General features: G+C 36.7%; 1 protein-coding gene and 1 long non-coding RNA gene across 2 annotated transcripts in view; one reads left to right on the top strand and one right to left on the bottom strand.

Moving 5' to 3' along the window:
* The first annotated feature begins 251 nt into the window (after positions 1-251).
* Positions 252-22,161, top strand: part of LOC123683931 — a 67,383-nt gene continuing 45,473 nt past the window's right edge. The window contains exon 1 of the long non-coding RNA XR_006748074.1: positions 252-350. This is a non-coding gene — a long non-coding RNA (uncharacterized LOC123683931). The remainder of the gene's footprint in view (positions 351-22,161) is intronic.
* Positions 536-22,161, bottom strand: part of LOC123683930 — a 51,577-nt gene continuing 29,951 nt past the window's right edge. Inside the window, exons 3-5 of the mRNA XM_045622937.1 lie at positions 9,707-9,781; positions 5,368-6,361; positions 536-1,665 (exon numbers count right to left, since the gene is read on the bottom strand). Of these exons, the coding sequence (XP_045478893.1) occupies positions 1,529-1,665; positions 5,368-6,361; positions 9,707-9,781 (1,206 nt within the window). The 3' untranslated portion in view covers positions 536-1,528. The remainder of the gene's footprint in view (positions 1,666-5,367; positions 6,362-9,706; positions 9,782-22,161) is intronic.

Genomic DNA, 22,161 nt, shown 5'->3' with positions numbered 1-22,161 from the left:
ATTCAAATATTAAAAAGGCATTGTTCATCACAGGAGGAAGTCTATTATTGAAAAAGCACGAGAAATTGAAGTAGTAGTGAATTTTATCTCGTTCAAAGCCTTACGTGATGATTTTGTGAACATTGAACCAATTTGGTTGTGCTTCCGCTCTCCGATAACATTCAAATATTAAAAAGGCATTGTTCATCACAGGAGGAAGTCTATTATTGAAAAAGCACGAGAAATTGAAGTAGTATGGATATTTCTTCACAATTATACTGAAAGAACTTGGAAGCGACCTTGGAGAAAATGTGATAGAGACGATCAGAATTTGTTGACTTTGGATTCGTACTCTACACCCCAAAAAATCGGTAAGTCTGGAAAATTTCAACTTTTTAAGCGTTATGCGATTTTGTAAACGTTTCGATAGTAGACTATGATTGAGCGTCCTTGGTTTATAGCGAAAATGTCAAATTGCGCAGTTTTTGGTTGCAACAACATATATGTTTTTGGAAAACTTCGTCATTGGGTGAATGAGAAAAAAACACACAAGAACTGATATCCACTGATCATATATTTCATGATATATACATTCAGTCATTTGATTGACTCAGACCATTTATGTAATAGAAAAATAACTTATATAATGTAAAATAGATAATAAGTATAATACAGATAAGTATGTACAAAAAAACAATAAAACAAACATTTTGCAGAAGAAATCTCCGCCAATAAAAACTGTCAGTTCGTCCAATCTCTTGAAGAAATCGTAGAAAATCATTTGGAGTTACAATATAAAATTCAACAGCGAAGATTCCTGACAATATCGACAAATGAGCACATTCTCATAGAAAGCTAGCTAACAATAACTACTTTTTGCTATATATATTTATATATGTATATTTTAATGGCCCAAATAATGACGAATATTTTAAAATTCCTTGAGAGATTTCGACACAAACATTTGATACTCATTATTTTTGGTTTGAAGGTTCTATATAGGGTCGAAATTATTTACAATAGTAATAAAATGTACAATTTTTTCGATTGAGAATTATTTCTACAATAAATTAATAGGTTTCACTTGAAATAACACAGTCAAGAAAGTGTTATCCGCAGAAAATTGAATCGTTCAAAGTTATCGATTAAAATCGTATAATAATCAATTTTCTGTGGAAGAACTTCAAACAAGTCGATATAAACGTGTTAGTTGAGGAAAAAACGGAGAAAAAAATGTGTTTGCTTTTAAATTTAACTATCATTACGAAATTTGATTTTGTTGATTTGTATTATCTATCTACAATCAGTCAAATCACAAAAATTGTCTTTTTCTTCGTTGTTTCTCGCTTTGAATATTTTTTCAGTTCTTCACATCGCTTGTAGAATGCCAAGGAGTTATTAGACTAGTTTTTATACACTTATTACATTTATCCAGTATCATCGAACTGAAACTTCATCACATCACCTCATTTTTCAGTCACTTATACCGCCTCTTAGGAACTTACTCGATTTGTTTCGGTGATGTTGCAATACTGTCGCAACTGTGACGTCAAACTTGAACTTCATTTCTTTTGTCGTCTTCGCTGAAAAAACTGGAAGCGTACGATCCTTGAAAAGCCACATTGGGATGGACGCTTCTTTCCACTTCAGGCAAGTCGGTGGGTGCCACCATCACCGAATAAAAATCTGTAACAAATTGAATTTGTTTCAAAAAAGGTTTTTTTTTGTTTGTTTTTTGAAAGGTTATTTCCCAAACAAATCGTCATATCATTGCTTCAAAATGTCTGTAATTTTCGAATATATCTAGTTGTTTTGAATTCAAGTTTAACTTTTCGTGAATATACAGGGTGTCCCGTAAAGACCACGTCAAACCGAGGGAGAATGTAGATCAAAGGATAACCCACCTGCTATGACAAAATTCCCATTATTAGAGTCTTACCGTTTTCGAGATACTTTTTTTTTTAAATTATGAATTTTTGCCCCTTTCAATAGTTTTGCCCTTACGGTTGGTACAATTGAATTTCGTTGAGGTGAATAATTATGCGGATAATATTTTCGCACGTAAACAATTGCCATTGTTCACTAAGTAATGCAACATCGAAGATTCCTTTACAGAATTGACAAACTTGATTTTGTCAGAAACGTACCCGTTTGGATAAAGCCAGCCATATCTTTTTTCTTTGAGTAACAAATGACTTGTGTGATACCTCTTTGAAATCACTATAAAATAGACAAATCATTGGTGTAATGTGCAGCAGTAGCTCGGTATATTTTTTTTTCCACTACGATGGGCTAAACTTCAAGAACAAAATAATCCACTACCAAAATTACGAATATAACAACAAAAATATTTCTCATAGCCCCCCTTCAAAATTTTCGGAGGATGTTTTGAATGTAAACGTTGAAATCATTCTTCAGCAATATTTCACTGAAAAAATTAACCAGAAATATGTAAAATTGTACCAACCGTAAGGGCAAAACTATTGAAAGGGGCAAAAATTCATTATTTTCAAAAAAAAAAAATTCTCGAAAACGGTAAGATTTTTATAATGGGAATTTTGTCATAGCAGGTGGGTTATCCTTTGATCTACATTCTCCCTCGGTTTGACGTGGTCTTTACGGGACATCCTGTGTATACAGAGTTTTCCAATAAGAGGTATCATTTTGAATAGCTCGCTATTTGGACAGCTGACTTTTGAAGCAGTCATATTTTGATATTGGACAAATAAAAACTACGCCATTGATAATAATGGAACGTTACACGCTTCAACGACGCATTGAAATTGTTAAAATTCACAACAAAAATGTTGAACATTTTTCAGTCACAGTTCGAAAAATTAAAGTACTTTTGGATCACTCGTCGATATTGAGGATAAAAATAGGATTAATGATTTTTTATGGGCGGAATTAAAAGATACTGAAGTGGATGATGTTCATTGTCAACAAGATATCTATTAAAATATTCTCATTTTTTTAATAATAAAGTGAATCCTCTTATTGAAAAACCTTTTAGCTGTCGAAGACTCGATAAAATTGAAGATCTAAAGGAATCAACGTCAAGCTTTTTAGGCAATTCCGTCTATGTCTTGTGACAAATTGAAAGAAATAAGCCCTCGGAAATCAATCCTTCGATGGTGTTGAGCTTTACTTCACGAAAACGTCACGTTAACCGAAGCCGAACAAAGATTAATACCCTGAAATAAAAGATTGAAACAGATTCGAGGCAAGAGACCAACTGTCGTTATTAGAGGTTAACGTCTCGGAATGAAACCTCGAGAAAAGTGCCGGGTGAGCGCTTGTTCAATCATGCGCATACTGGAGACCACAGAACTTTATTGAACATATTTTTTCAGATATGATTCATGGTGAATCTTTTATGATGAAACATAATAAGATCTGTTGTCTCGGAAAAATTGAATACAAAGGATAATGAGATAATTTTGAGTAATTTTAAGAAAAAAAGGATGAAAAAAATCATCACAATAATAAATAAAGTAATCAAACAAATCTAATCACGTGCAAGTGTAATATTTATTCGAAAATTGAGACTATTTCCGCTTCCAAATTCTGAAATTACAGATATCGTGACGAATCAAGCGATCTGTTAAGGAAACGTGCGCTCAAAACTGAAGTTAAACAGATGACATTTCAACGATTGGGATCTGTACCGTTATAAAGTGCGTTTCGACACGAATCGTTTTGATAATTGGGGTAAATTTCTCGAAACCGTAAATAAATTCTTGACACTTTGGTAATTTTTTTTTATCACCGCCCACCCTTAAACCATTACGAATGACATGGATTATACGGTGTGAAGTTTTGACACAGAGGCCGATCGCAATCTGTACGTTGTATACGTACATATTTCATGCAATTCCGTCCGATATTACGAGAGTTATTTCCAGTATCCCTGGCAAAGAATCAGAAGGGAACCATAAATCAAGCTGCATAACGATAGCATGCCGTATTGCAGAAAACTAATGGCTTTGTAATAGTATAAAATATTGTCGTTATTATAAATCGGGCCAACTATTTAATCGCGATTAGCATGCGATGTTTCACGTCGTTGTTTGCATTCTACAAATAACGGAGCAATATTCGTATCGATCAAAGGTCACTTAAATCCACGAGGAAGTTCCATATGAGCATTATTAGTTTCATTATGAAATGTTCGAAGTTAAATGAAAACTCCGATCAGAATATACACACCGGCAAATTTAGGACAAAATCTCGTAAAAGTTCGTAAAGGGTGTTTTTTTAGAACTATAGAACTTTAAATTGCATTAAAACAACGATGGATTATTCGATTGACATGAATTTTATTCATCCGCAAGATAATCTTGTGGCATTACACTTTAAATATGATTTTTGGCATATGACTGCCACGGTTGGCTCGGATGTAGTCCAATCTGGGCGTCCAATTTTCGATGACTTTTTCCAACATTTGTGGACGTATATCGGCAATAACACGGCGAATGTTGTCTTCCAAATGGTCAAGGGTTTGTGGCTTATCCGCATAGACCAATGACTTTACATAGCCCCACAGAAAGTAGTCTAGCGGTGTTAAATCACAAGATCTTGGAGGCTAATTCACAGGTCCAAAACGTGAAATTAGGCGGCCACCAAACGTGTCTTTCAATAAATCGATTGTGGCACGAGCTGTGTGACATGTTGCGCCGTCTTGTTGGAACCACAGCTCCTAGACATCATGGTTGTTCAATTCATGAAAAAATTAGTAATCATGGCTCTATACCGATCACCATTGACTGTAACGTTCTGGCCATCATCGTTTTCGATGAAGTACAGACCAATGATTCCACCAGCCCATAAAACGCACCAAACAGTCACTTTTTCTGGATGTAACGGTGTTTCGACATACACTTGAGGATTAGCTTCACTCCAAATGCGGTAGTTTTGTTTGTTGACGTAGCCATTCAACCAGAAGTGCGCTTCATCGCTAAACAAAATAAATAGGACGTAGTGCGCGATACGTATTCCGCACAGAACCATTATTTTCTAAATGAAATTGCACTATTTGCAAGCGTTGTTCAGGCGTGAGTCTATTCATGATGAATTGCCAAACCAAACTGAGAATAAATCACTTGACAGATGTTAAATCGGTCGCCATCTTGAACAGTAATGCCAACTTAAAGTTATATACCTCGGAAAAAAACACCCGTTAGTTTATTTTCTCTTGAACACTTCGGTCTATTTTAGCAATTGCTTTTTCGAATTGTAGCTTAATTCCTCGGGAACTTAACTGTTGCCGTTTTCAGTTACTTTGCTTTCTGTTATACACGTTGATTCCGGGAAATACCGACAGATTTTAGAAGTTAATAAAGGGAAATTGGTGAGATCAATTCAGAGAAATATATCTCATTTACTAACCTGTGTAGCCTGAGTAATCATCTATCAATTTTTTGCTCCTCACGGTCGAAGATCCAGTGATCATGTTCTCGATGGTCCTGCCAGACCTCCTCCTACACCTCCAGAACAACGCGAAGAGCACAACAGAAAACAACAATATGGCCGCACAGCTACCCAACACTAACTCAGCGTTGTTAAATCTGTCGTTATCTCCGTTCGCCGCACGCACAAGAACGGACAACAGGGGCGAGTTGAACTCGACATCTGCGGACACTTCATCGGCCATAGCACTGAGATCTTCTTGACTTTCCGTGGAAACCTTGAGCGCTCGACCGGTATCCAGGTCCATCATTTCAGATTTAAGGTTTTCCACACCCGGTATCCTCGAGACCAGCTCGACTTGGATGTGGTAGATCGTGTCAGGCCAAAGAGAGAGGGTTACGCAGGTGGAATCGGTGAAGAGGTTGCCTTTAAGACCACCGCCATCGACTTCCCAGGTCACCAAGTAGACACCACGAGCTGCTTTGGGCTCCCAAGCGATCTCTCCGATCACCAACACCTTTTGGTGAATCAAAGATACTTCTCGAAGAACCCATGGGATGTCTACGTCATTCATGATACTCTTGCTTGTCGTCGCTTTGATTTCAGTATTGATAGTCTTCTTTCTCTTCCTGTTTTCTTTTACGCTCGTTTCGTCTGGACTGTAGATGGTGACTAAACCTTGTGGATCGACCACAAGCACTCTAAGCATGGCTCCTTGATCTGAGTTAACTGGTACGCGAGTCGTGAGATCTAGAGTCTGTATAATTTGCCTCCATGGACCAGCAAGCGTTTTCCGCATCACAACGTATACCAATGGTGTTTTTTGTTCGACTGAGGACGGTCTTGGCCAACTGGCATGAGCAGCGGAAACCTTGATGGTACCTTCGCCTTTGGTGTGGATTACAGGCTGGGTTTGCTGAACTCGTAGGGATGCTTCAGCGTGGAAACGACATGCTTCTTGGCAACCAGGGAACTGAAAATTAAAAAGCCGATCTTTTAGTACGTTAGACGGAGCATATCCAATAAAAAGATTTTTCAAAAATAACTTTATTACGTAGATTACGAAAATGCTTGCTTTTGAGCGATTAGTCCATTATTTCAGAAATTAAAAGCTGTAAACTGAAATTTTCTAGAAAATTTTGATCATTATCTCGAAGCTGTCAACTCTCCTTGAGACAACATACGGACTTGAAACCTCAATATGATTCAGATCAAAGTTCGATCTATAAAAAACGTTTTCATTTGATAAGGCTGTGACCAATATTTTAGGGAATATAACATTTCTTCTAGTGATATAATTTTTACTGTTTTTTTCCAAATTTCGAATTGAAATTTTAATAAACAATGAGGTTAACGATGAATCGATTGGAAGGGTTACAATAAAATAACCCTAATCAGTCGAATTCATAGGTTTATATTGATTTACAAAACAAGATTTTTGTTGAAAAACCTTATCGAATATAATATTATTTTGAAACCAAACTGAAAAAATCTAGAAGGATTGAAAGAGAGGAAAGGAGCGATTTTTAATTTTTTTTTAGATTTTCTGAATATAGAACAAACAGCTAAAAAAGAGATAGTATGTGAAGATATGCAGGATTGAAGAGCAGTAGCACTAATTGAAAAAAACTTTCCTCGAAGTAACAGCGCGTAATCCCTAAAACGATAATAAATAATGGGGGTAATTTCGAGTATAGTAATTCAACAATGGGGTAATTATTATTTAGCATGTAATTTACATGCAGTGGAGCGTCGCAAAAATAACCATGTTCAGTAATTCCAGAAACTTAAACCGGTATAATTACGTTGGTACACCTGAACTCAATTAGACGCGCGGGTATAGGGCAGCCCGCCATAAAAGCACGATGGGTTTGCAGAACGTCAGTTTTAATATTTGAAGCGCCGAGAGCTGGAGTTATTAAATGAAAGAGAGGAGTAAAGAAGACTGGGTGGAGAGAGTATATGAGGCTATGTGAAGGGTCTTGCGAAAACTGATACGAACTACCATGAAACTATATGAGATGTGAGATTGAAAACGCGCGTCTGCTTGCATGATACGGAGCTAACGGGAAAAATGGGAGTTTTCTGGAATATTGGATTCCGCCCCGAGGAAATAGATTCTAATTTTGAGGCTCTAACCGAGATGGGGATTCCAATAACTTTTTTCCCGTTCGCTTCTCTGAGAAACATAAATATATTTCAAAGAACGGTCTATTTACATTGAAGAGAATTATTCTTTACGATTGAAGAACTTCTGAAAAAAACAAAAATTGCTTGAAATTTCAATAAGATTCATCAAATTATTCATTCACCCATAATTTCCACTATCCGAAAAAATGTGAACCAAATGAGTTAAAGTATGTTTCATGGGAAATTAACTGTTCAAACTGAAAAACTCCACTAAATTTTATTCAAATCGGAAAAGAATTTTGAATGTTCAGGCTTATTACACTACCTTCGTTAGACTTGAAAGCAAAATACAGCAACCAAAATTATTAGGATCGTTATAAGATGTGTTGAACAATGCTCGATAAAGAATAGGCATACAACAACACACCTGAACTTCGTGGTCAATTAAGTTCGTAACTATTGTTTTCATTAAAGACCTAGGCGAAAATGGTGCTGAATCCCTCTCTTAACCCCTCGGGAAATTGGTCTTGTTAACTGTAGCGGACTTCTAAATTGTTGTGTTCCACAAACGTCCAAAGCGAGCTTTATAACTGGCCCTGACTAATGCTCGCCCAACATTTAATTGACAAAGCACATTCCGGGTTTTTGGAAGTTTCGAGGTTAAATAATATAACAGCTTAAATTATTCACTCGGAGATTTCGTAAGGAATAGGATTTTACATGCAAGGTACTCTGATCAATTACCAGAACGACTAGAACGAAAGTATATACAGGGTGCTCCATCATAGACTCTATTACGGTGAGAAGCTGAAATTATTGAATATTTTGTTCCTATTAGGCTCCATTAGAGCTACATTCTCCAATTTTTGGGAAATACACAGGGTGTACCAAAAAAAGTGTAAATGACCAAAAATACGTTTCTTCTTATCAAACACCTTTTTTTTATTGAATTTTCAGATTTTCGAATAAACTTGTCTTCGTTTATTCCATATAATCTGAAAATGCAATAAAATACAGGGTATTCCATTAGAAAAAGCAAATTTTAGGTCATTTACACTCTTTTGGTACACCCTGTGTATTTCTAAACGATTTAAGAATTCTCTGTAATATTTCATATCTTTTGAAAAGGGCAAAATACTCATAAGGTCAGCATTCGCACAAAATAAGATTAAATTCAGTACCCACAAGGGCGTGTCTATAATCAGATAATTGTGTATGATGATGGTTAAAGAAAGAATATATTGAATCAATCGATCGAACGACCAGCTAGAGATAATCGATTCCCTTATCCAATACGAAGAAATAAATTGAACTCATTGTGATTCGGATCTCGGTTTTGGTGCGTTACCTTCTGAACATAATGGAGAGCATTGTGGACTTGAACGGTTCTGTAGCTGTATTGGAAACCAACTTCGTTTGAATCCTAACGGTACGAAGAATTGTCATCGTGATGAATCCGCACTATCTATATCCTGACGATCCGGGAGGCTCGAAATAACGTGATTACCCCATGGGGTCAATGGTAAACGAGAATTACAAAAAAAAGAGGTTCAGATTGCAGATGGAATACTGAATGAGTTTATGAGTTTCGTAAAAAAGCTCAATATTTCAGAGGCAACATAACAAAACTAGTTGAGATTGTGTTGAGAATTTTGTTCCCAAAATATAACTAAATTGATCGTCAAACGTTTCAAGGACTTTTCGATTATGTTAACTGAAACATGATTCAATTATCAACTCCCAAACATTTCTCATTATCATATTATGTCGTTAATGTATTCGGCAGGAATGATTGATAATAATTCATTATGTATTTCAAACATGACCAAGATAATGAAACTAACAATCATTTTCCATTAGTACAATCTGGAAAATGTGGACGTTCATATACCCCAAATTATCCCAAACATATTTCTGGCATCGTTAAGACAATACCGGAACTCTCATTACTCAAACCCCTCCAGCGATATCACGTGACTCCAGAAATTCGAATAACTTGAAAACGAATAATCGTCCCACTAATTGCTGTGACAATAAAAAGAGAGCTTTCCATTTACCGAAAAATAAAACACCTATTGTAGATAAATTGGGGTAATTAAAGTTCCTCACAACTTCCTGTTATTTTGGGGTGTACTAAATGTGATATAAAGGCGATATATCATAGTAGTCTTAGTAACAAAATACTTACACATATCTCTTTTTCTTCACACATGGCGCCCCACACTTGGAAGTTGGACTGGAGTAGTTCACAGTTCTCCCAACACTAGAACAAATAATAAAATAATTAGTCTACACTTCTGATACAACGCCAGACATTGATATGATGAAGTCGTAAAAGGAAGTAAAAAATAAACAAAGAACATATCCCAGAGTTTCGAGGATTTGTGATCCAGTGGACCTTTTTAACGTTAAATCAAGTGGGACCAGTTGTAAAACCTTGGATGTAAACAGTCTGGAACCTTCAGACTAGACTGTAGTCAGGAGATTAATAGCTGATTACCACGGCAAGACGATACTTAAAATAGAAAACAGATATGAATTACGATGTTGGGTATGTTTGAGATACATCTAAAGGGTTCTAGGAGTGAAGAACAAATATTTACTGATGCTTTACTCATTCACATTTATGTCCGTTCTTTATATATGTAGTAATCGAGTATTACGTAATATAAAATTGCTACTTGCACTTAGATACCTATATGCATTTTTCTGCTTGAAGGTTCTTACATTTTCTGAAAATCTCGAAAAAAATCATCGTATGGTGTGCAATTTGGTCTGGTGGTTTCGGAGATGAGAATTGGCCACCAGGATCTTGTGATTTATTGCTTTTGGATTTTTTTGTATGGGGGGTTATGTGAAGGATCGTGTTCATGCCGGTAATCCTCAGATTAGTGACGATGTGAAAATCAATATTCGTCAAGTTGCTGGTGAGTCACCGAACAAAGAAACTCACAAGGATCGAGTCCTGTAAGAGATCACGCGGAGGACATTTGAATGAAGCTGTATTCCACACATAACGGAAATATCCAAGCATTATATTATTAAAATATAAATTTGATCGATATTCTAAACGAAAGTGTGTTTTATTCACGTTTACTTTCGGAAACCCCTGAATGGATAGCCCTTAATAATATGGATATTGTGGAGAATTTTTGAGGTAGATAGTATTCAACACTTACTGGAAATGATGCTTCATTAGAAACCAGAACTATTTCATGGCGAAAGCAAGGAACGCAACCTGAAAAGAGTTGCCGAATGTTGCGCCTGCGGGTTCAGCGATGGGAAAGACGAAATCTGCGGCCGTCGTATCTTCGGAATTATGGATTTATTGCATATATCTCGAGTGGGTGGTAAACGTCATGCCCGCAGACGCGATGTCGAACGCTCACGATCGACCAGCCGGGCAATTCGTGAGATATCGACATTAGTAATGACCGTTGCACGACGATCACGGTCACTGTAATTTGTTGAACCCAATACCGGCCTTAACCAGCCCGGCAATGAAAAAATAAATCAGTTCAAAGTTGAGCAGATGAGGTCCGTTTGCGAGGATCACGTTGCGGTTTGGACACCAACCATAGCGCAGCTATTCCTGCATTTTTGGGGAACTTTTAAAACAGCGGTAGAATTCCCAATTTAGAGATTGCAAGGAACCCCATTCGACTCAGCTGAGGTTAGGATGTAACCAGGAGATGATGAGGATTGAAAGCCAGGCAAAATAAATCCAACAAATAGCAAATATTATGAAGACTGGAACTCAAGTGGTAATTATTAATTAATTCCCAAGAAGTTTCAAGATTCCGCTCAGATTTGAGGCCATCTAAAATATCTGTGGTACAATCAAGCGAGAGCGACATAACAATAAGTGCTAACCATTTGCATAAAATACATGATCATCAGTTGGCTTCAGACTCAAATTGAGCGCGGCAAAATCTTGGCAGATTACTGAAAGGAATAATACCCGAGTACAGTCGGTAATCAGACGTTATTTCTGCGTTACAGATATGGAGTTCTATGCATCCGGAAGAAATAACGGTAACTCGATTTATGGGACACCTGTAAGGAGCAATGCTTGCTTGGGAACCGTTTAAGAAAGCGTTGGTCTAAATCTAGAAATTGCAGAATCTATTTTTCTTCAGAGCTGGAAATCTTCTTCTAGTGATAGTGGAATTACATCCACCCGATTTTATCTAAGAATTATTAAAGAAGTCTTTTCTCTGTTGCCTTTGATGTAGTCGTGCAACAGTCGATGTGTAGTTTCGCATAAACGTGGGTTCAATAAGGAAAATTACACATGCCAGATACTACCCTGATCACATGTTCTCTAGATTATGGTGATTTTACATTATATTATAATTTCAATAAAACTCTATACCTGAATCGCAGCAGTAATTTAAAATTTCCTTGTTGATTTTAAGATAATTGCAGTACATGATCCATTTGATTGATAAAGGTGCAAGAAGCTTCAGCTCCGGTTCAAATTGCTGCTACGTGAGGGGATTATATTGGACAGGTAGATACGAAAAATGCCGCTAGAACACGGTATCATCATAGAGCTTGCCGAAGGTCAGGTAGATAATCGAATAATTTATAAAACTATCAATCGAATGACAGAGTTCAATTTTAGAATGTTTGAATGATAAGTTGAACCAAAAACATTCATGAATGAAGATCACGAGAGGATACATACTCTAAACTTTACTATTTTCAAGAGGAATTGAGTGACGAGAGTTCTGTGTGCAGTTTGTGTTCAGTAGATGTTACTCATCAAGTTTTTTTCTACCAAAAAAAGCTGATTAAATAAAATTTCAATTCATCGCTCGAGCGTGGCGAACCGACAAATTTCTTCCCCACAATAAAGCTACAAACCGATCGCAGAGCAGCAATAACTTGAACGTCATCCAGGCCTGCGATGAAAGCAAAGGAGGGAGAAGAATCGAAAGTGACAACACAACACTTACAAAACGTCCCGTGGAACGAATCTAATTGACAGCGATACAAAAGATACGCAACTAATTGGACGGAAGCTTTCGAATTAAAAAAAAATCTTTCTATTTATTTTATCGCCGACGAAAGCATCGCATTGAATCTGACGAAATTGAAATCCGAAAAAGTTTTCTCACTCAAAGGGGGTTTCCTGAAATATTCCGTCTTCACTGGATTTTCTTAGATGTTTTCGCTTCATTAAGTCTTCAGAAGGTGTAGATGACAAATAGGGAAATGATTTTTTTTAATGTTATGACTTTATTCCATGAGATGGTAGTAGTAGGTAGTAAATTTTATAATCGCCGAAAAATTTTTCTACTGAATAAAATAGCAAAATATAGGGTGTGCTATTTCGAATGAGCACACACACACGTTTGAATAATTCATCAATAGATCGTCTCATTTTGAACAACTAGTAAGAGTTCTCGAATAGTAACAAAAAGTCAGTACTTAACTCCGTTCTTCTAGTATTCACTTTCGAATCTCGTTAAAAACAATGCATTCATTTCGGAGTTAGATTGCCCAAAATCCCTTCAAGACTATATGTGACTAAAACAAACATCAATCTCAGATTATACTAAATTCTACTCTTTAGAGTTGTCATTAATAAAAATAAGTTCTGGGTCACTGTCTAAAACATGCTCAAGTTTCTGCAGGGTAATTCGCTCAGGCTTGGTAATCTATCCGAAAGGACACGTCTCGCTCTTCGACTAAATTGAAATACATCCCAAAGGGTGCCGTTTCCTCACGTCTCCAAGTGTCAAAACAAATGCGTTGTCCCTGAATTAATTTGGAGAGCCAAGCGACCAGATCCCAGACAGCACTCTTTCGTATAATGAAATAAATGCATTTGCCGACCTCATCCCTTCCACGACTGCTAATCCGGGTTCCGTTCATCGCAGCAATCGGTCTAGGCTTAGCACTATCGAAAGAGGGTCCCCTGCGATATAAATTAAATCTACAAAAATCTCTCATTGCGTGCCGTCTGGTCTAAGGCATGACAAACGCATGTGTCAATGGCATAATGAAGACTGGGGTTGAACGAAGAGTCTTTTCCCCACATAGTACCTAGATGGACAGGATAATATATTGGTGAGGATATCTTATATCCTTGCGTGATGCAGTTGGCAGACTGATACCGCCAAGGCTGAGTCACATGCCTAGCGATAACGTGAACGATAATAAAGTTGGTAACCATGATCAATTTATCCACCTGTCATGCCGACCTGCAGCGTTTTTATGATATATCTTGCTTGGAAAATGTAAGCGGTTGAATTGGCGTTCATCAGGACTGATGTTCTCGACTAAGTAACGGCTCGCAGATTAGATACCGCAATACTGCAATTTCACCATTGGAAGGCTCAATTAACGAAGAATTCTCTTCGTTTTTCTTAATGATGTCTTCGGTATTGATTCGTAACCTCGTGATTCACTTTGAGAATTACGGAAATATCACTTGAATTTTTTTAATTTTGAACGATTGGATACTTACAGTAATAATTGCAATGTATAGCTTAAATTTGAAAAGATTTTCAGAAATCTATTCTTTAAATCTTATAGTTCATAGTTAGGTGGGTAAAAATACAGCATCTGGCGTTTTTCGAAATTTTCATAAATTGATAACGATTCCTTTTTATAAAAAAAAAAGAGTTTCAGGATGAAATCAATACGGAAGTTCATTTGACGATAAAACACGATATCAGCCAAATGGTCGCAATGGCTACGATTGCAGCATTATATCCATGTTCTATGATGAATTCGCATATCAGGAAACTTTCTCCCAAAATTGCGATAGTTTCGTTGCTTGTGTGGCACGTAGCGCCATCTCGTTGGAAATAAAAGTCGTCCGGAGATCAAAAGACAGAATCTAAACCACCATGTTTCAAGGTAGCTAGCTACATAGAAATCATCGAAATGTTTATTCACGTATAAAACCAGGAATCGTCATATTGTTTACGACGACCTCGGCGTATCGCAAAAAGCGTCATTTATTTCGATTGTGCAATAAAAACCGGAAACGCCGTAGGCCGAACGAGAAATATCGTTGATAACGTCAAAGGTATGATTGATTTGTATATGCGAAATTTATTCTTTTCCATTTCGCATTTGGAGCAGCGAAATATTTCAGGGCCTTTCCGAATCAGTTCCATGATTTACACAGCTTGTTTCAAACTTTTATATTCACCCCTTGAATTTTAATGCCCGGCCGAACGTCGATATCTCGCCAATAAAATTCTGATTTTCGAAGTTTCCTCGATATAAAGCCCAAGATAGAGCAGATCGGCTGACGGTGTGGAAAACTTAGGGAGAACTGGGTTAGACATTTTGATAGATGTAACATCGCGTTGATGCGTTTGGAATCTAAGATGGTACATATGAAAACCAATTATACGGAAGGCAGATATTTTCGAATGAAGCAGTTTTGAGCATCCTAACATTCAGTATTTCTTTTATGAGGACATACATAGTGATGATACGATACTATAGATTAGACTTTTTCCATTTCTAACGAAAAATGTATCAGTTTAAATACGCTTGACGTGTTTCGACAGTCCGATATTCCAACAAGTCCAGTAGGTCGTTTGAAACTAAGTAATAAGTATAAAGGAGTGTTGTTGATGGTAGTTAACAAAGAAAGCGTGAATTTATCGCCTTTATAAAGGCTATTCCTGTCATCTGGCCGGTCTAATTGCCGTGGATCGCTAAAATACATCCTAATTAATGACCCAGTCTCCTAAATTATAATTCCTTGTTAGTCCTGCTAAATTGGAGGGCGAGGCAGCACTGGAGAGACTCCTTTCTAATAATTTATATCCTGAATAATGCTTAATCCAGTCTAATAAAAAGTAGAGAGAATTTACACGAATCTTCCGAAATGAAATAGTTTGAAAGTATGTCTCATTAGCTATAGCTTCCTTGAAAAATCTAACCAAATTGGATTGCAATCGCGTTTCCCGCATAGATGATGAAAACTTGCAAAAAATTCTCCAATTCTGTGGATAATCCGTTCAAATTATTAGCTAGAATTAGAGAAATGATTATTTATGTTTAAATAGCATTCCTTTCGGGATTTATTGCACTATCGAATCGATTTCAAGCACTTAAAGCACGTAGAGTCTTTGGCAACATACAGAAAGCTACTCTCTCGGCTACTCTATTTATTCTTATAGTTAATACCGATAAGGTCCAAGGGTAGTTTGTCATTTGCGAACGTGAACTCTGTCCATTTCTTGTGAAATATTGCCCAATCCACATATTCCCAATTCATTCTTAGATGCTGAAGAAGCCACACAGAACGAGATTTATTGCATCAGGTGATTTACAAGCTATTGAAAGTAAGCAAAGTGCATGCAAGGTTCAACTTGTACATTTGTCAAAAGATTCAGAATTGATACCAGATTTTTATTTACTTTACTACTCTACTATTACTTATTGAAAATAGCCCAGTAAAAGTCTCGCAATATTCATTCTGTTATAGATAGATTGAATCCACGTAGTGTGAAGCTAAAGCGGCATCCTCAAGGAAAGATTTATCTTTTTCCCGTATCCGTAATATCGTAGCCAAATTGAATTCGGCCCCCAAGTAAGCCAATTTCAAAGTCAATTATCTAAATAAATGCCCTATGATATTGTCGGATGGGAAAAGATTCCGTTTGCTGGAACGCCGACATCCCCTTCTTATCGTATATTTTCGCTCACCCCCAAACTTTAATAGGAATATTCCCGTCCCCAAAACGCAGGGCCTGTTTCCCCTGCGAATACCTAATATAGAGTAGTGCATATCTGCCTGCAGGCAATATGGTATACAATCTTGCATTTTTATGCGGGGCCATACCGATAGAGCTTTCCGCTTGATGATAGTTGATTCCAATTTTTTATAGGAACTGCTGATAAAAATAATGGAAAATACTTATACGCATTTTTTGCACGGTGGGTAAAATTTGCTAGACGGTATCATAAAGGGTTTTCCAACAACAGATTTCATTTTTACTAACCCGCTATTTGGGCAACAATGACTTTTGAAGCTGTCATCCCTAGTGAAACTAATGAAAAAAGTTGTGCTGTTGGGACAAGTTAGTAATGTGAATAATCGAAACCGTGTGTGTCGCTCAAGAACAAGACTGTCTTAACAACGTTAACTGTGCAAGCAATCTCAGCCAAAGAATCATTTCAATTCTTTTGGTAAATTGAATTAATTCCCTTAAGGCTGAACACATTGTTTCAGGATACAACCGGTCAAAAAAAGTGTAATTGAAATGAATTATACCCACATAGTTTTGATGGCCGTCAAAATCGTTGACCCACGGTCCCTGATGATTCTTACACGACGTGAGTTATAGTAATCCTTCTGGTATCGACAAAACTATCAATCTTTCACACATGATGGGATCTTGCATCTGTTTATTGAATCAATTTTTCACGGACTTCATTCCGTGAATTCTTCTCCAGCTTCCAGGGCGTCTCTAGCCGATTGTTTCTTATGTCGCTGCGGGCTCCGAGCACTTTTAACATTTTTCTTCAATAAAATTAATTTGATTAACTGTTCGCCTGACGGTTGTATCAATCATCCTCTGGTTTCAGACAGCCAATAATCAATAACAGTACCTACCACTCGTTTCCACGAAAGTCCACCACCATGTGATACTCCATTGCATACAATCATATCTTCATTTCCAGAAGCATCAACCCGGCACAATCGTTGGGTACACATTGGATTTTATAAATACTAACTGTTCACGCTTCACAGATCTCGAGCTCCTTTAAAGCGTGAAAAATCCATTAAAGGCTTCCGTCTGAATTACTTGAACGGCCGGTCTTCATGCTTGACGACAATCAATACAGCTTTCATTTTCACTTCGTCACCTTCTTGTTTATGTTTTCCCAACGAACATATTCTTGAGAAAACAAGAACAATTTGACAAATATAAAAATTCCATCGATTTCATACATTCAAGGCAAATTTTTAATTTGTCAAAAAACAGTTCTCGATCTATGAAAACGCAAAAGTATGAATATTTTTTTGGAATTGAATTTGAGTTTTGACGAAAATTCATTGAAAGCGGCACTCTTCAATGTAAAACTGACTCATTGTGTACCTATACGTCATTTTTTGTATCGAATAAAGCTCCTGAACCTGATTCCCTCATTGACATCGAGGATCTAGACGACAAAAACCTCACAGCACCGGATTAAAAATCGATAAGGTACCTAGATCCAAAAATATAATCCGTTTTAAATCCGGTAGTTGAGCTCTAAAGGAAAAAGGAATTTCATTTCACGCTTTGACGTTCTTTCATCCTGATCCTTCATCCTTTGTCAGTGACTGTGATTTTTAGCACCTTCTTGTATACCTCCTAAAGTTACCATTGTCCCAAATACACCTGGATTTTTCATTATCCCTTGTGTTTGGATAAATAAGCGACTTAAGTATCCGCAGTGTGACACAAATATACAGGGCGACGAGGGATAGGTCCGATAATAAAAGAAGGCCGGTATTTCGGATCAGACAGCTTCAAGGGACAAAAGAAAGTGATGCAGTCTTATCGAGCGTGCTATTATGGAACCCAGGTGTGTTGTAAATCGGTGGACAAATTTGGACAAATTGACCGAAATCAAATAAATCATGAGGGATCGTACATTTAGGCACTAGTTAAAGAATATTCCTTTCTTTGCTATGCTGAACATTTTTCGAATTTGTTGGTCGATTACACTTCCGTTCGAGATCCCTTTCAACGAAAAAATCTTTAGAAATACGATTTCTTTTATATCAAGCAAGCTGTTTTTGACCTGACAAAGAAAGCGGATTTCAATCAGCCTCGCCATACTATCTATATGCCAATGAATTTTGAATATGGATCTCAAATCATATTAGAGCATATTGTTGAAAGATTTTGTTTCAGATGTAGGTATAAAATGATATTGATTTAGTTTTCAATGAAAAGCGATTCCGTTCACTATTTGTGGTATCTGATATTCCCGCTTTAAACACTGTTAATCGAGCATACACGTCTAATAATAGACGTCTTGCTCGAGTACACTCCGCTAAATATAATACCCAATACCGAGCGTTTCGCAAATGCCTACACACATAACTTCCTACCAGGATCCATTCGAATATCTCAAGAAGCTCAGAGATTGGCTGTTTCGCAGCACAAAATCGTCTGGGACCACCTTTTCTGGCATCTGGCCATAATTCAATGCAAATTCACATCGCACACAACATTAAACCCGTTAATAACTTTCTGTTTCATCCCTACTACTCGGTGTTGAAAATACGAATTCTAATAATATTTAATGAAGAGAACAGCTGCAGTTCCATGTTCTAGTAGTGATTCATTGAGAAATGGTTGGACTGTTCTCGCAATAGGCAGTAGGAAATATTCGCAATAAACACAATACACTCCCCATGAGACTATTATTCATTTTGTCGAAAAATTTTGAGAAAAACACAGCAAACATTCATTTCAAGAGGTACACTCATTATTATTATACTCGAGTCTTTACGCAAACGAGAATAATCCAAAGAGCACAATACCGGCAAAACAGAATACAGGAAGCGTTCATGCTGCATTAAAACTCCCACATAGCTGCATAAAGAAATTTAATGGACTCAGTTACTCACTTGAGCATTAACGTTGAGCCAGGGGTAAAACTCCATTACGGAGGGATAGGCCCTAATTTTCTTGGACTTCACTGTACAGATTAGGAATAAAATCGAAACCAGGAGCAAACGTCGCGTGGTTAACTCGTATTAACATTGCAAAGGGTGGCACATAACACCCTGCCGACATAACCATTCGATTAATCTCGGAGATTCTTTACAAATAAGAGTAATAAATTCACTTTATTGCAACGCAGCACCAACCGTAAAAAGATATCATATTTCTCCCTTGTATAAAGCTTTAGGGTAGAGGAGATCTGTACTTGCGAAATAGAATTCAGAACCGGAACATCCGAGAGGATTTGGAATCAGCCACAAATGAAGAATAAAGGGATATACAAACAGGATGAGGACGTATCAGTTTCGAATACCACTTGCTATTCACCCCAGTAGGGGAAAAAGATGATCGTTAGACACTGTTTATTTCCAATATAACATCAACAAATTCAAGATGTTTTCGAATCTTTTTGATTCGTAGTTTATTATGTGGAACGTAAATAATTCATAACCATTTACTCTAAAACGAGAATCGCAAGACATTTGCCACCGAAATTATTGTTTAATTTTAAAAATTTAATTTTGTATATCTATATGTATTAACACCCTCAGAATTTTTTCTTTGGGACCATGTGGAAGATAACATCTATGTCAATTATCCACAATCAATTCTAGACCTTAAAGATAGAATTCGTGTAGTTTTTGAGTTTTGCAAATGTGCAAATTGGTCAAAGAAAATTTCAATAAAATGATATGGTGCTGCAACCGTAGTCGTGACGATCATTTGGCTGATACCGTTTTACATCAAAACTGGCTTACTTTCCACTTCAAAATGAAACAAACATCCATTGATTTTTCTGAAGCAATACTTGTTTTTTTTTAAAATATCAAAATGAAACCTGTCATTGGAAAACCCTTTATTATTCGGAATCGATGGAAATAGCTATAAATTACGCAGCAACGGATTATCAGTCCAGTTTATGAATTCGACGTTCAAATAACGCAACTGGTGTGAAATATCCCTGGAGAATTTATGTTCAACCCCTTGTACAACTAGACGTTGACACGGCACGCTGTATAAATCCAAAAAATCGAGTTAGGTTATGAAATATACCCGTTTCCGGTAGTATAGTCCGACGTGGGATCTTCCATTTCCTATAAATCAACGTTCACAACAAATTTTACGATATTTGTCGATGGGGACATCCTTTAAACTTTCCTCCCTAACATAAATTCCGTACAATTTGACAATATTGCGGAGGTGCCATATGTGTATCCCTCCCAGCATATAGGTAATTTGTCTTAGGACGGGGGTGACATCTTTATGGGGTTGACTCAAGGGAAATCTCTTGTTTCTACCACCCTCTGCGACCTCTGCTGACCAGCCGTTAATTTCAGTCTTTGAGGGAAATAAAAACGAAGCCACGGAGTGAGGTCTATTCATCTATCTGTAGGTGTTCTTTTGTAAGAACGTTTACATGGGGTTCACATTATTTTTGTTTATACTTTCTGGTGGTCGTCCTTCAAAACGGGCAATTTGTCTGCTTCATCGTGATATATAGAGGGATTATCAGGCACCATCTCAAATATACCCCCCAGCTAGGAATAAATTTCAGTCTTTCAAATTAAGATAGATACTTCAACTATTTTAGCTCAAAGTTGACAGAGAAATATTTCATTTTGGTCAATTATAAACGACTAGTATTAATCGTATAGTTAGTTTCTCACCACATATCCAAAGTAAATATTGGATTGATGATAACACTTCATCAATCTGATGAAATGAAAAATAACGGATTGCAAAAGTTATTCAACGAATATGAAAATATTTACCTCAGACGAATGTTCTTATCAAATATGATAGCAAGTGTAAGGAAATTGTGACACTGACTCGAGTGGTGTAGGTACTTCGTAATCAAAATTCACATTCATGAAAAAATATTGTTAAATTAATCGATAATAATAACTATATTAATTCGCTGGATTCAAGTTTATACCCAGCAAAAATGTCGAAATCTTTATTATTTTATAATGCCAAATGAGAAGTTGAAACTACCTATTTCTATGGAAAAACCAACTTCAAAATATCTCCAATTAGTATTCGACGTCCTCGTTCGTCGATGATATTGCTTTGAAAAAACAGAACGAGACGTAAATTAGTGTTGTACTACTCTTTACGATTTCATCTTCACAGAGATACTGGAAATAACGAAGCGAGCGTTCTAATTTAATTGCCAGTCATCGACGTTTGGCAAAACTGTCAAAGTTTACGAGTTGTTTGTGACAATGCCTCATCTAGATTCACGCTGTTTTTCTCCCGAAAACACTCCTCCAAATTGGATGAGATGAAAGTGTGAAGAGTTCGCTCCCCAATTCTCGATTGCAGCATAAATATCTTTCGAATTTAGACTGCTGAAAGATTGTTACTTTCGAATCGATTCGCGTTTTTTTTTATTAGTTTTAATTTCGGAGGGTTACACGTATTGAGACACAAACAAATCTAAAATAATAAAATGGAACTTTTTACCGATTTGAAATTGAAGATTAATTGGATACCGACTTATCCGAAAACATCCAGATGTAAACAAGACCACCGAGCATAATAAAGTCATAAACTTAAAAAATATTAGCCTTTGCTTTAGAACTGCTGTAGAACAGAAATCTCGAGACGGAAAATTTATCATCCCATATTCGGTGTCAGAGACATCACAAAATTCGAGTAATAATTGATAGTATACAATTTAAATTGTCAATTAAAACCTGTTATCATACATATGGACTGATTATCAGTATCAGTGAAAAGTGTTAAAAAACATTTCAAAGGCCGCCAGTTTGTTACAATCGATTATAAAGAGCCTTTACAATAGCTTTGTATTTCTTAGCGATCGCCAAGTAACAGTATTGGAATGGCTTGAGTCTGCGATAGATCGACACCACCTAGAAGTCTTCTCTGTGGTGTTGCATAGATCCAGATCTACTTGATGAGCATAAACCATAGG

This window comes from Harmonia axyridis, chromosome 7 (genome assembly GCF_914767665.1).
Source record: "Harmonia axyridis chromosome 7, icHarAxyr1.1, whole genome shotgun sequence".
In the NCBI taxonomy this organism is placed as follows: Eukaryota; Metazoa; Arthropoda; class Insecta; order Coleoptera; family Coccinellidae; genus Harmonia; species Harmonia axyridis.
This window is presented reverse-complemented; position numbering and strand designations above follow the sequence as displayed.